This window comes from Delphinapterus leucas, chromosome 3, assembly GCF_059928025.1.
Source record: "Delphinapterus leucas isolate spDelLeu-1000000601 "Yukka" chromosome 3, BTC_Dleu_Yukka2, whole genome shotgun sequence".
In the NCBI taxonomy this organism is placed as follows: domain Eukaryota; kingdom Metazoa; phylum Chordata; class Mammalia; order Artiodactyla; family Monodontidae; genus Delphinapterus; species Delphinapterus leucas.
In genome coordinates this window covers 63745090-63759681 of record NC_143131.1, presented here as the reverse complement: position 1 = coordinate 63759681, position 14592 = coordinate 63745090, and the positions used below count along the sequence as shown (strand labels likewise).

The 14592-nt window shown below is 41.3% G+C and overlaps 1 protein-coding gene across 3 annotated transcripts in view; it reads left to right on the top strand.

Annotated features, from left to right (window-relative positions):
• The window catches only part of LOC111185030 (uncharacterized), a 93683-nt gene that overhangs the window by 35611 nt on the left and 43480 nt on the right, over nt 1–14592 (top strand). For all 3 annotated transcript variants that reach the window (XM_089909052.1, XM_089909053.1, XM_089909051.1), the window contains exons 5-6: nt 181–260; nt 3008–3136. In XM_089909052.1, coding sequence (XP_089765178.1) covers nt 181–260; nt 3008–3136 — 209 coding nt within the window. The remainder of the gene's footprint in view (nt 1–180; nt 261–3007; nt 3137–14592) is intronic.

Sequence of the window (14592 nt, the reverse complement as noted above, 5' to 3'; positions counted from 1 at the left end):
TGAAAAGACTCAAAAGATAATGTCGGATGGTCTTAAGAGGGCATCAAAATGTTATATACACCCCATGAGGATGTGGGAAGACAGCATTTTGTTGCTTGAATTTTATCTCCATTCCCGAGGGGTTGGTGGGGTGCACAGTATTGGCATCTGGGCTGATTTCCTTTGCTCCTTACCATTCAGGTGTTCCTGCCAAGGACCATAGAGGACTCATCCTGACCAGGCGGGTTGCCAGGATTAGATCTGGCTTCCTGGACAAGGAGGTAGGAGACCATTTGTCACTTGGTGACCACTTTGATGAGCAAGTTTTTAATCTGCAAAGTAAAGAGAGCTAAACCAGATAGTCTCTAAGGCAATAGTTCAAAATATTTGTATATTGCTTAAAGAATTTGAAGAACTTTCTCCCTTAGGCAATTTTACATTATTTAAAATGTTTCTTTAAGATATAATTTCCAACACATGATAAACATGAACATTTTAAAACCCTAATTACATCATTCTTTAAAATGTATCCAAATACCGCAGCCATTTTATACCCACCATCATCATTTTGAAAATATATCAAAAAATTATTCTTAAATACATGGAAATTTTACATTGTTCCCTTTTCAGTTCGAAGTCATTTTATTCTACTTCCCCCAAAGAATTTTACCCTTGATATAATTTATCTGTATGCTTGAAAGCTTTTTTTAAAAAATCACTCTCACATTCTTTGATACAACAAAAGTGCGTGAACACATTGAAATTTTAAAAATTTCCTGCGACTGTAAAGCTCAAAGGTAAAAAAAAGAAAAAAACTTTAGATGGAGTTATCACTACAATTGATCTGACCAACTGTAATCATTAAACGTAAAGTTTTATTGGAAATGTATCTCTTGGTAAGATAGATAGAGCTGCCTTAGTTTTGGGGGCTTTTTTAAACTAAATTTATTTCTTTATTTTTGGCTGCATTGGGTCTTCGTTTCTGTGCGCAGACTTTCTCTAGTTGTGGCGAGAGGGGGCTACTCTTCATTGCGATGCACGGGCTTCTCATTGCAGTGGCTTTTGTTGTTGTGGAGCACAGGCTCTAGGCACACAGGCTTCGGTAGCTGTGGCACGCAGGCTCAGTAGTTGTGGCTCACAGGCTCTAGAGCGCAGGCTCAGTAGTTGTGGTGTAGGCTTAGATGCTCCGCAGCATGTGGGATCTTCCCAGACCAGGGCTCAAACCTGTGTCTCCTTCATTGGCAGGAGGATTCTTAACCACCGCACCACCAGGGAAGGTGGGAGTTGCCATAGTTTTCAAGCAAGTACAGTTATTTATGGTTGAGTATAATTTATCACATCAAAGTTATTCCCCTTTTTTTGTTTTTACAAATGTCAATGCTGAGGAACGTTATTTGTATACGAGCAGATGGCAATGGAAGGATTTTGCTTACAGCAACATCACTTCAATTTTTCTTTGAAGTCCTGAGTTATATGTAAAAAATGGCCCTGTGATCCATTATTAAAAATAATTTTTAATGTTCTATCAGCTGATAATTCAATAGGTCCTCTTTCAATTATTTTGAAAGCAAAAACTTGGAAACTACCTTTTGCAAGAAATTAGACTTGCAAAAGGATTTATTTCACAATCTTTAAAGTTGTTCACTTTCTCAAAACCAATGCCAATATTTTGAATTGTTCTTTTGTTTTGGCCTCCCAGGGGTCTTCCCTCACTGGGCAACACCCAGAATAAAATGCAGGACAGGTGAGACTAACTTTTGTCAAGTAAGAAAAGGAGGACTGGGCTTTCCTGGTGGCGCAGTGGTTGAGAATCCGCCTGCCGATACAGGGGACGCGGGTTCATGACCCGGTCCGGGAAGATCCCACATGCCGCGGAGCGGCTGGGCCCGTGAGCCATGGCCGCTGAGCCTGCGCGTCCAGAGCCTGTTGCTCCGCAACGGGAGAGGCCACAACAGTGAGAGGCCCGCGTACAGCAAAAAAAAAAAAAAAAAAAAAAGAGAGGAAAAAAAAAGAAAAGGAGGACTGGGAGAAAAGAAGTGAGAAAGTAGAACCAGCCCGGCAAGGTAATTTCCCAGACAAATGAATTTTAGGCCCGAGCACTTGTATTCATTCTACATCTAGAAACTGATTCCAGCCTCCTAACCCATGAATATACACCCTGGAAGAACATCTTCCTGATCCTCAGGACTACATGAACCTCAGTTTGATCTAATATCTAAAAGTCCAGACAGTGTTAAGTTAAAGCAAAATAACTAAAAGAGAAAAATTTCAAGTTCATTTTGCTTATTTATCTCTGATTAGGTAATACAGTCACCTGGTATAAAATTAAGAGGCATTGAAACACATACAGTAAATCTCCATACCCCCCACATCCTGTCTGTCAGCCATCCATTCTTTTCTCCAAGCAATGGGTGTAAATGTGCCTGTGTAATTTGTGGAGATGATCTATGCATATTCATGCAGTTATGATCAGAGATATTCTTTTCCTCCTCCTCTTTCACAACTGCTACTGTACTATACATACTGCCTTGTACCTTACTTTTCTGTTATATTTTGCTTAGAAATTACACTGCAGTTTTTTTTTTAATATCATACAAAGAATACCCTCATTCTTTGTTGAACTGAACAGCATTCCATTGAATATTATAATTTGCTTAAACAGGCCCATATTGGTGTCCTTTTAGGTTGTTTCCAATTGTTTCTATTTAAACAATATTGTGATAAATATATTGTACGTATATCACTGTGCATATGTGTGAATATATTCATTGGGAAACTTCTAAAAGTGGAATGTCTGGGCCAAGGGCCTGTATGTATTGATTTTAATTAGATGTTAGTAAATTGTTCATCTCCAAGGAGGATATACCAATTTAATCTACCACCAGCAAGATATGAGAGTGCCTATCTTAAATAGGGCATTAGCAGATGCAAACTATAGGTATCTATAAATTCTGTAACTACTCCTATAACAAATCATCCCAAAACTTCATAGCTTCAAACATCAGTGATCATTTCTTATCTTTCATAGTTTCTGTGGGTCCAGATGATGATTCACTTGGCTGGGTCATTCTGGTTTGGCATCTCTCAGGAGATGCATTCAGCTGGTGGCTGGGGTCATTTCAAAGACTTCTTCAATCAAGTGTCTGGTGCAGGACTGGTAAGAACTGAATCTCCAAGGTGATGGAATTGTGGGGACCACTCAGGTGTCTCTGTCCTTTCATGGTCTCTCTATATAGTTTCTCCAACCTGGTGGCATCAAGGTCACCAGACTTCCTTTGGAAGCAAGAGACAAGAGAGGTCTCTGGACCACAGGGTTTAAGAGGGCATTTTTTTTGAAGGCTGACCCTACACTTGCACACCCTTGAAGATGAGTGCTTTCTGACATTTTGTGCCCTGGCCCCTCTCTTGCCTCATCCTATTTCCAATCCTGCTTATATGTCACATAGCATCTCTTCCACACTCCATTCTTCAGAAAAGTTACAAGCCCAGAGGCAAGGGGAGGGAACCCAGAGGAGGGAACTCCATCTTGATAAGAACAGTGTCAGTCACATTGTATAAAGAGCCTAATGGATATGTGCTCAAGTTTTGTACCTTTCCAATCTGAAACATGGCTTTCTATTTTTTAAAATGAACTTCTTTCTGAATATAATTGAATTGTGCTTTTAAATTTGCATTTCTCTTATTGTGAGTGAGATGAATATCTTTTGAGTGTTTACTTCCTCTTTGGCTGTCTTTAGCAGCTTTGTTCATTTTACTATTGATTTTCTATTGGTTTATGCCCATTTTTCTATTGGTTAAACCAACGTGGGAGGAGGGGAGGAAGCTAATTGTTCTTTTGTCTCTGATGTGAGTTACAAACATTTTTTCCAGTTTATTGTTCACCTTTTGACTTTGCTTATGGTGGTTTTTCTTTCTTTTCTTTTTTTTTAAATTGAAGTATAGTTGATTTACAATGTTGTGTTAATTTCTACTATACAGCACAGTGATTCAGTTATACATATATATACATTCATTTTTCTTTTCCATTATGGTTTATCACAGGATATTGAAATTAGTTCCCTGTGCTATAGAGTAGGACTTTGTTGTTCATCCATTCTATATATAATAGTTTGCATCTGTTAATGCCCAAACTCCCAATCCATCCCTCCCCCATGCCCTCTCCCCCTTGACCACCACAAGTCTGTTCTCCATGTCTGTGAGTCTGTTTCTGTTTTGTAGATAGTTTCATTTGTGTCATATTTTAGATTCCACACATAAATGATATCATTATTATATTTGTCTTTCTCTTTCTGACTTCATTTAGTATGATAATCTCTATGTCCATCCATGTTGGTGCAAATGTCATGATTTCATCCTTTTATATGGCTGAGTAGTATTCCATTGTATATATGTACAACATCTTATTTATCCATTCATCTGTCGATGGACGTTTAGGTTGTTTCCATGTCTTGGCTATTGTGAATAGTGCTGCTATGAACATAGGGGTGCATGTATCTTTTTTAATTATAGTTTTGTCCATATATATGCTCAGGAGTGGGATTGCTGGATCATATGGCAACTTTATTTTTAGTTTTTTGAAGAACCTCCAAACTCCTTTCCATAGTGGCTGGACCAACTTACATTAGTGGCTTTTCCATGAAAAAAAATTTTGTGTGTGTGTAGTTAAATTTCTCTTTTCTCCTAGCCTTCTGGGTTTTTTGTCATATTTGGAAAGGCTTTTCTCACTCTGAAATTGTGAGTGTTCCCATGTTTTCTTCTATTCTGTGTGTGTGTTTGGCTTGGTTTAGTTTTTACTTTGTGTGTGTGTGTGTGTGTGTGTGTGTGTGTGTGTGTGGTACGCGGGCCTCTCACTGTTGTGGCCTCTCCCGTTGCGGAGCACAGGCTCCGGACGCGCAGGCTCAGCGGCCATGGCTCACAGGCCCAGCTGCTCCGCAGCATGTGGGATCTTCCCGGAGTGGGGCACGAACCCGTGTCCCCTGCATCGGCAGGTGGACTCTCAACCACTGCGCCACCAGGGAAACCCTAGTTTTTACATTTTTACCTTTGATGCAGTTAGTATTTATTTTAAGGTGTGAAGTGTGGATTCAAATGTCCTGTTTCCCAATGGCTATCCAGTGGACTTGAAATGTTGCCTGTGTCATGTTACATTCATGGGCTCTGCATGTCTTTTCCTTCTGTCCCGCTTGTTCCTGTGGGTCTTTATGTGATGGTCCCAAACTGTTTTGAGTATTGTAGCCACATAATGTATTTTAACACCTGGTAGGACTACTTCCCCTTATTTATCATTTTCCTAATTATCTAGGCTATTCTTTCTAGTTTATTTTTCCATGAAAACAATTCCTTAAGTTAATTGCATGGTGATATTAACGGCCATGAACTGTGATTAGGCTGAGATATTTGGGATTTTCTGCACATAAAAGAAGGAAATGGGAGGTAACTTGATGTCCTAGAAAGAAAACTCACACTTACAGGGACAAATTTCAATCTCAAATCTGCAGAATATTCTGTGGCCTTGATCTAAGCCATGATGATACTTAAATAGAAATGACCCAGAGTGGTAAAGATTAATGAGGAAAAAAAAAAACCCTAACTTTTTATAAGATCATTTTCCTCTCTTAAGAATTTTAGTGTGCCAGCTCTCTCAGGGTAATTGAATCTTTCTTAATGATTAGGAATCATGCAAAATTTCTGATTGTTTGTCTGTATTACTGTTTAAGTCTAGTTTGCCAAAAAAGCAAACTGTTCCTGAAAGCATGGTAAAGGGGTAGTGGATGGGATTTAGTCTTTAGAGGTTTTATTCAAAAATATTGTGTTAGGCTTTTCCATATTTTTCAACAAACCAATTAATCTAATGAAAATCTCTTAGAAGTACATTTTTGTTACTTTTCCATTTCAGTTTCAGGGTTGTAAACACTCACATTTCTGTGTTCTGAGTAATGTACAACAATATTAAAATCATAGAACTTGGCTCTTATTGCAACTTTCCTACTGAAAGGATCAAAGGCATTTGCTATTGTTCCTTCCTTGTTCTCCTGGGATACTGTGATATCCTTCAGAGTCTCTTGCGTTACATACTTGTAAAATGCCTTGGATTTGCAGAGGTTTTGCTATTATTATTTAATAATGTGTCTCAGAATTTCAGGATTTCTATCATGGGAAAAAACCAAAGCTCGAAAGTTCAAATAAAGCATGAATAAAAAGCAAACAGAAACTGAAAACTGTATTGTATATCGAATTGTGGCTCCAAAAAGATATGTCCAAGTCCTAACCTCTATACCTGTGAATGAGAGCTTGTTTGAAAATAAGATCTTTTTTTTAAGTTAGTTTTTAAATTGAAATATAATTGACATATAACTGTGTAAGTTTAAGGTATAAAACATGTTGATTTGATACATTTATATATTGCAGTATGATTCCCACCATAGCTTCAGCTAACACCTCTATCACATCACATAATTATCATTTCTTTTTTGTGGTGAGAACATTTAAGATCTAGTCTCCTAGCAATTTTGAAGTATCTAATTCAGTATTATTGAATATTGGAAATAGGGTCATTGCAGATGTATTTTAAGCTAAGCTTCTCAAGAGGACATCATCCTGCATTTGAAGTGGGCCCTCAATCCAACAAGTGGTGTCCTGGTAAGGAAAAGGAGAGAAAGATTTAACACAGCGACACACAGAGGAGCAGTTGGTGTGAAGACGGAGGCAGAGACGGGAATGATGTGTTTACAAACCAAAGAACACTAAAGACGTCCAGGCAGTGAGCAAAAGCTAAGAGACAGGCATGGACTGGATTCTCCCTCAGAGCCCCCAGAAAGAACCAACCCTGCTGACACCTTGATTTCAGACTCCTAGTCTGCAGAGCTGTGGGAGAATACGTTTCTGGTACTTAAAGCCACCCAGCTTGTGGTCATTTGTTATTGGCAAAAAAAAAAAAAGGCAGACACAGGAAACTAATATAGACCTCTGTACCCATCAAGAGAGGCTGAGCAGAAAAGCTTTCATTCTCAGAGTCCAGGAAAATCGTGAGGTAGAAGAAATACCTCTACCCAGCTTCCTCGCTCCCCTCATGTCCCCCCTATTCGGGCTCCCAAGCCCCAGCACCCGCTCTGCAGGCCTCACTCAGACTTCTCCTCTGTGATTCACTCTCCCCCAGATTCAGGAGTATCCTCACGTCCTCTTCAAATATTCTCCTGTGCCCAGACATCCACCCATGATCAGCTTACAACAGCTTGCGAGCTTGTTCACAGCATGGTGGAAACCAATAACGTGGGGTGTTGACCTTCTCAGGAATGGTTTTATTTTTAAAACAGTTGGAAAGGACCCTATCAGAAAGGAATTCTCTCTCCTGATGGAATCTCTGGAATGGGCATGTGGTGGGGTGGATAATTTTGCAGAGGGTCTTCTCCCCACCTTAATCCTCCCTGCCTTCTCCCCGTCACCGCTTCCCCAGGACCCTGGATTCCGTGGCTTCATCAGAGCAAAGGAAGGACCCCACTACCTCCAGCTGCACAAAGGCCCTTTCCAGGCCCAGTGCCCTGCAATGAGTGGAGGCCCGGGTGGGCAGGGCAGATTGACCTGGAGGTTAAGGATTGTGGGGTGCTGTGGAGAAACTGCTTTGAAGGAAGGGAGATCTTCCGTGAGGGTTGTATGGCCAGAAGTGGCTACATAATTTTCAGGGCCCAGAACATATTGAAAATATGGGCGCGTTGTTCAGACTCATTAAGCGTGTCATCATGGTGACAGCCAAGCACTGAACCATGGCAGGGCCCTTTTTTTTTTTTATGGGGTATAGTTGTTTTACAGTGTTGTGTTAGTATCTACAGTGCTATACAGCAGGTTCTTATTAATCTATTTTATACATATTAGTGTATATAGGTCAATCCCAATCTCCCAGTTCATCCCACCCTACCCCACCCCTGCTTTCCCCGCCTTGGTGTCCATACGTTTGTTCTGTACATCCATATCTCCATTTCTGCCTTGCAAACCGGTTCATCTGCACCATTTTTCTAGATTCCACATATATGCGTTAATATACGATATTTGTTTTTCTCTTTCTGACTTACTTCATTCTGTATGACAGTCTCTAGGTCCATCTACGTCTGTACAAATGACCCAATTTCGTTCCTTTTTGTGGCTGAGTAATATTCCATTGTATATATGTACCACATCTTCTTTATCCATTCATCTGGCGATGGACACTTAGGTTGCTTCCATGTCCTGGCTATTGTAAACAGAGCTGCAATGAACATTGTGTTACATGACTCTTTTTGAATTATGGTTTTCTCAGGGTATATGCCCAGGAGTGGGATTGCTGGGTCATGTGGTAGTTCTATTTTTAGTTTTTTAAGGACACTCCATACTGTTCTCCATAGTGGCTGTATCAATTTACATTCCCACCAACAGGGCAAGAGGGTTCCCTTTTCTCCACACCCTCTCCAGCATTTGTTGTTTGTAGATTTTTTGATGATGCCCATTCTAACTGGTGTGAGGTGATAGCTCATTGTAGTTTTGATTTGTATTTCTCTAATAATTAGTGATGTTGAGGAGCTTTTCATGTGCCTCTTGGCCATCTGTATGTCTTCTTTGGAGAGATGTCTGTTTAGATCTTCTGCCCATTTTTGGATTGGGTTCTTTGGTTTTTTGATATTGAGGGCACAGCCCTTCTAAACATGGGGCCCTATGCCACCACACGCGTCGCATGCCCATGAGGCTGGCCCCACGTGGGAGTCACCAAAAGCTTTGAATCAGAAGTGAGGGGCTGTGGTAACTTGGGTCAGTGGGCATCTATTTGTGGACTTGAGCTCATTCCAGAAACTGTGTAGCACAAAGAGAAGCTGCCACCGTCAAAGACATGGGCTTGGCAAGGGGACCTCGAGGGAGGTGCTGCTCAGGCTGCCCAGATGAGTTGGTATAGGTGATAGGGAAAAAAAAGTAAAACAAACATGATCAGGTATTTAAAATTCCTCTAGCAGGAAGGCTCCTGGTAGCTGAGGGAGCGCTTGTTTTTGGACCCCAAGGTCATCTTGCCTCTGCAGGATGCTCTTGCCTTTGCATGAGCCAAGGAGTAAGGGCGCTGGAATGGGGAGTTTAGGGTGGGGGGGAAGGTTAGTTTGCTGATGCTGAGGGAGCTTACAGGGAAGGTGAGAGATCTGGGAGGAAAGACACATCTAGGGGACTTTTCTAAGTGCAATTCTGTGTGGGTGGTATAAACACCCTGCCTCTATACCCCTGGGCCCCACTCCCACCCCACACCCTGGCAAATCTTCAGTAAAGGAATGACTTCTCAGGAATCTGTGTAGTGAGCTTTCTTTGGGGGCATGAAGAGAAGGGTTTAGTTCAGGTAAGGGCAGAGAGTTGGGGTGAGGGCTAGTGTGTTGCAGCCTTGTTAGCACAGAGAGGTAAGCTTCTGCAGCACTCACTGAATTGAAGGGGGCAGCTGAGCTGAGCAGCCTCAGAAAAATCTCAGTGAAAAAAATTTTGCATTTCTCTTTGGTCCCTGAACTTGGAAAAATCAGGAGGGGGAAAAATATGGCTGGTGGGCCCTGTCTGGTTGGGGTGGGTCCAGTTACTGTGGAGAGAGATGTGTGTGCTGGACTGGCGTTGGCTTAGTTCTGGAAGCCAGGGGCAGAGTCCGGAAGAGTACTGAAGCCTCAGGCTCCCTCCTGGTTGACAGCAGATAAGGCCCTGAGAGCCCCTGGGGCTAAAGCCAGGCAATTTCTATTCCTCCCGCCAGACTAGCTTTGGGCTATTTCCTAACCAGGTTCAAAACTGTTGCGCTGTCAACATTCTCTCTGGCTCCTGGATATTTTGCTGATGGGTATAACCTTAGTATTTTCGTAGTCAGCAAACACTGGGAACTGATACTTAGTCTAGAAAGTGTTATCTCTATATAACTAGTTGGTGGGTTGTGAGCATGTTCGGTTGAACTCACTTGTCAAATTGGTCTGAGGCCAAAGTACACGTTTTGGTAACTGTCAGTGCCTGAAACGAACTCAGCATATTTTCTCTTTCAAGTAGCACAAAAAGTTTTTATTTGTCTGAAGTAAATGGCCAACAGTGTCCCAGCTAAGCAGGTTCTACAGATGAAATACCTCAAGATATAATGTGCCCCCTAAAAACCCTGAGAATATGTCCACTAATGTTTAATGTCTGTAAACTACACTGGTGTGAACGAAGCAGGAGCCATAGTTGATGTTTGTCATTCTTGTGTCGGGTGGAGCAAGGTATTTCCAGTTACCTGGTTCGCCTCTGAGGCCACTTTTCTGAGAAACACCACCATCTTTTACAGCTCTTCCAAACTAAAACCTTAGCTGACCTCAGCTCTGGTGAGATTCCCAGGTAGAGCCCACTTGCCTATGACACAGCAAAAAAAAAAAAAAAAAAGACATTTACTCCTAGCTGGCAGGTTTTACCTCCAGTTCTCGGGCACAGAATTAACTCAGGTATGTGATCTTCTAAAGCTGTGGCTTCAAATCTACTATATGTACATTGGTCTCTGCTTATGGAATTGCTGTTTGTATTTATTTAAGCAGGCCAGAAAATGTTAATATTATAAACTCCTAAAATGTCATTTGGTAGCAAAGTTTAAAAATATATTGTGCCCTTAAGCCACAAAAATATAGTAATACTTAATTTTAGGACTCTATATTTTAAGTTAGGGTTGTATGTGGCATCTGATCCCTGAAAAATGTTGTTTGCTAGTTTCAAGTAATCCTCTCCCTTTTTCATCCTTTACCATTTGTTATCTCTCCATTCCAGCCCACCACTCCTCCCTCACCCCCCACCAAGAGAAAGCCTGCAGGAGGCCAGTGGTTTTATTCCATTGTTTAAAGGACTGAGTGAAATCAACCACTTGGGGATTCCATCCATCAAATCCAATGTTTGGTTTTGTGTTGTTTGGTAGATGAAAAAGTCCAAATTGGCTGTTTCCCAGTCCATTCTATATACCACCATGTGAAAGCCAAGACCGAGGGTCCTCCCCGGAAACAATAGAAAATAGGTAATTCTGTGAGCTAAGAGGCCAATAGTTCTCCATCTTTCCCACCAAAGCCCTTTCAAATTCCAACATGTTTGCTTGTCCATAGTCTTCAGAAGTGGAGGGCAAAGGAGCAGTCACAGCAGCCAGGTTCATTCACTTATTCATTCACTCATTCCAACAAACATTTACTGAGCACTTACTATGTGCCAGACACTGTTCTGGGTCTTGTGACTACAGCTGTGATCAAGATGTTGATGTGGAGGAAGAAGGTTCAAGAACCCACAAATCATACCATAATAGACGTAAGGTCGACCCCAGAGAGAAATATAGTCTGAGAACCTTACGGCAAGGACATTGTCATCGACTGTCTCTGCCTCTGCCCTCCATCCCACATCCGTCCCACATCCATCCCAACAAGTGAATATGGCCAACGGCGGAGACCTCTCTCTTCTCGTGTTAAGACTACCCTTCCCATCAGTCCCAGCTTTGTCCCCTAGAACTTTACAGAACCACCATGCTGTTTCTCCCTGTGATCACCCTTCCACCGTTTGAAAGCAGCTGCCATGTTTCTATTATTCTTCACATGAAATGTAGGGACAAGGGTGTGGGAGGATGGCCCCAACTGAGTCCACGCTAAAGTGAAGAAATGCCTGGGCTTTTCTGGAGACTGCTGGAGTGTCTCCACCAGAATTCTGAATGAGAATGTGAAGATCCTATTAGGAATGAATTCACCCAAGGAGAGGAGTAAGACTAAGGTAACAGCTTGACCCACCGCTAAGCCTTGATCACTGGGAGAAAGGGACAAACCTGAGCAGAACTCTGGGTCCCAAAACAGAGTTTTAAAATACACAGGTGTGGGACTTCCCTGGTGGCACAGGGGTTAAGAATCTGCCTGCCAATGCAGGCGACATGGGTTCGAGCCCTGGTCCGGGAAGATCCCACATGCCGCAGAGCAACTGAGCCCATGCACCGCAACTGCTGAGCTTGTGCTCTAGAGCCCGCGTGCCACAACTACTGATCCCACGTGCCACAACTATTGAAGCCCGTGCGCCTACAGCCTGTGTTCCACAAGAGAAGCCATTGCAATGAGAAGCCCGCACACGGCAAGGAAGAGTAGCCCCTGCTCGCCGCAACTAGAGAAAGCCTGCACACAGCAACGAAGACCGAACGCAGCCAAAAATAAATAAATAAATTTAGTTTAAAAAAAAAAAGAAATACATGGGTGTGTATATGCATAGAAAAGGAGGTAGACAAAATGGTGATTTTTTTATTTTCTGAGAGGTGGGGTGTTTTTAATGTTTTCTTTATACTTTAAAATATTTTTCATATTTTCTACAATAAATACATAAAACATACTAATAGAACACAATTTTATTTAAAAAATCATGTAGAAACTAATTTTCCATAGTGATTGACTTATCTCCTCCTTTTCACTGTAGAACAAAGGCCCTTTAGTTTACATAATAAACAACCTTCATAAAATGCTGTTGAGATCAGCAAGCATGCATTGTACAATTGTTCCCGTGTTACTTGTTGGTATTAGCCCTCTCTCTCTCCAAGTGTATGATAGAAAGCACCTGGCACCAGGTCCATAAAGACACTTTAATTGACCTTAATGACTTTCTTTCAACAAGCTGCCAGCAAATCTTCATTAGCATCTGTACACTGTGCAAAAATAAAAGTGACCACCAGTAAACATCTATTTCTCCTAAAAGATTGCAAAGGATCTCTCTGAGAAGGCTGGAGACCAAGACATTGGGGCAAAATTTCTAGAGCAGTTAAGCACTGCTTCTTAACACATAATCACGTTCAACTAAAATTGATTTTCAGATTTTTAAGAGATTTACAAAAGTGATCAAAAACATTCACACGTGGAGCTTCCCTGGTGGCACAGTCGTTGAGAGTCCGCCTGCCGATGCAGGGGACATGGGTTTGTGCCCCGGTCCGGGAAGATCCCACATGCCGCGGAGCGGCTGGGCCCGTGAGCCATGGCCGCTGAGCCTGTGCTCTGCAACGTGAGAGGCCACAACAGTGAGAGGCCCCCGTACCGCAAAAAAAAAAAAAAAAATTCACACGTGTGAAAATGACCATCCAGAGAACTTGGGTTGTAGTTACAGGATTTAAGGAAAGAGTAACTCTAAATTATATTTTGCAACCAAGTGATATTGAATGCCTGGGATAAGATTTCTAGTAAGCATCCTAATGCTTCCAGTACTATGAATTCCGTTTTTCTTAACTCTGATTGTTGGGTGGTCATCAGATTCTGTTTCTTTCTAACGTGATGGTAATCACACAAACATGATATTTTCTATTTCTTTGCTGGGTTTAAGGTTACAGGGTGAAAATGGTCACAGTATACCAATTTTAAGGCTGGCTCACTTGAGACACATATTTCCAGATGGGCCCTGCCTGGGATGAGGTGGGATCTCCTTGGAAACCAGAGGCATTGAGAAGTTCGACAAAGCGAGGTTAGGAGTAAACTTGACTCTGACAGTTCATTCATGGTCTTTGGTCTGGAAAATGCTCTTTAGTGTAACTGAAATAAGTATTTCAAAATCAAAGTGGAGCGGGGAAGAATGAAAAGGTTAAAATTATTGCCCAAGACTTGAGATTTTATGGACCAGGTTTTTTTTTTCTTCTCCAGCTCTTATTTAGTCTTTTTTTTTTTTTGAACAAATACTTTTGGTTTTTTGGCCATGCCTCGCAGCATGTGGAATCTTAGTTCCCCGACCAGGGATCAAACCCGTGCCCCCTGCAGTGGAAGTGCCAAGTCCTAACAATTGGACTGCCAGGGAATTCCCTATTTAGTCTTATATAATGATGACATCTTCACAGTTGCTACAGAGGTAACTAATTTAAATGGGACACATTGAAGTGACTCTTGTTCCTAGAAGGAAGTATAGTATACATGAGGGATGCCTCTCACCTCAGAAGGAAGGTGAGTTTAGGGAAAACAAACTTGGAAAAGTTCACTTTTTTAGCTTTCGGAAAAAATATTTGGGATCCTCTAAAATTAACTTGAAATGAACCCCATGTTGCATCTGAGCTAGTGATCTAGTAGGTCACCCAAACATTCACTTAAAGTCAATCCTCAACTGTTAGTCAATTCTCAACGTTCTTTTGTGTGTTTGGGAGGTCTTCTTGCTAGAAGCACAATTTAGTGTCCAAAACCTGAACTCTGAATCCAGTCTGAGTTCAAATCCCAGCTTCATTACTTACTAGTGTGACCTTGAGCAAGTCACTTAATCTCCCTGTGCTTTGGTTTTCCACATCTATAAAGAAGAAATAATAATAGTAGCTACCTCATACAATTGGTGTTAGGATTAAAAGAGTTAATATACATAAAGCAGAGAGAATAGTGCTTAGCATATGCCATGTAACTCCTCTCTATGTTGTTATTATTATTATTTTTAGAATTAGCCCTTTCTTTCCAAAATGTATGAAAAAATGAGAGTAACCACTGTTATTATTGTGGCCTAAAGGAATGAATATTCTTCCTGAAGTTTCTAATTTATTATCAAATTGAAAATCGAGCATTGGAGAGAATGCAACCCCATATTTCAAAATCATAAAGGTATTTGTTTCTCTACAGGTTTCTTTTTTGTGGTTCATTTTCAAATGTGACAGATGTG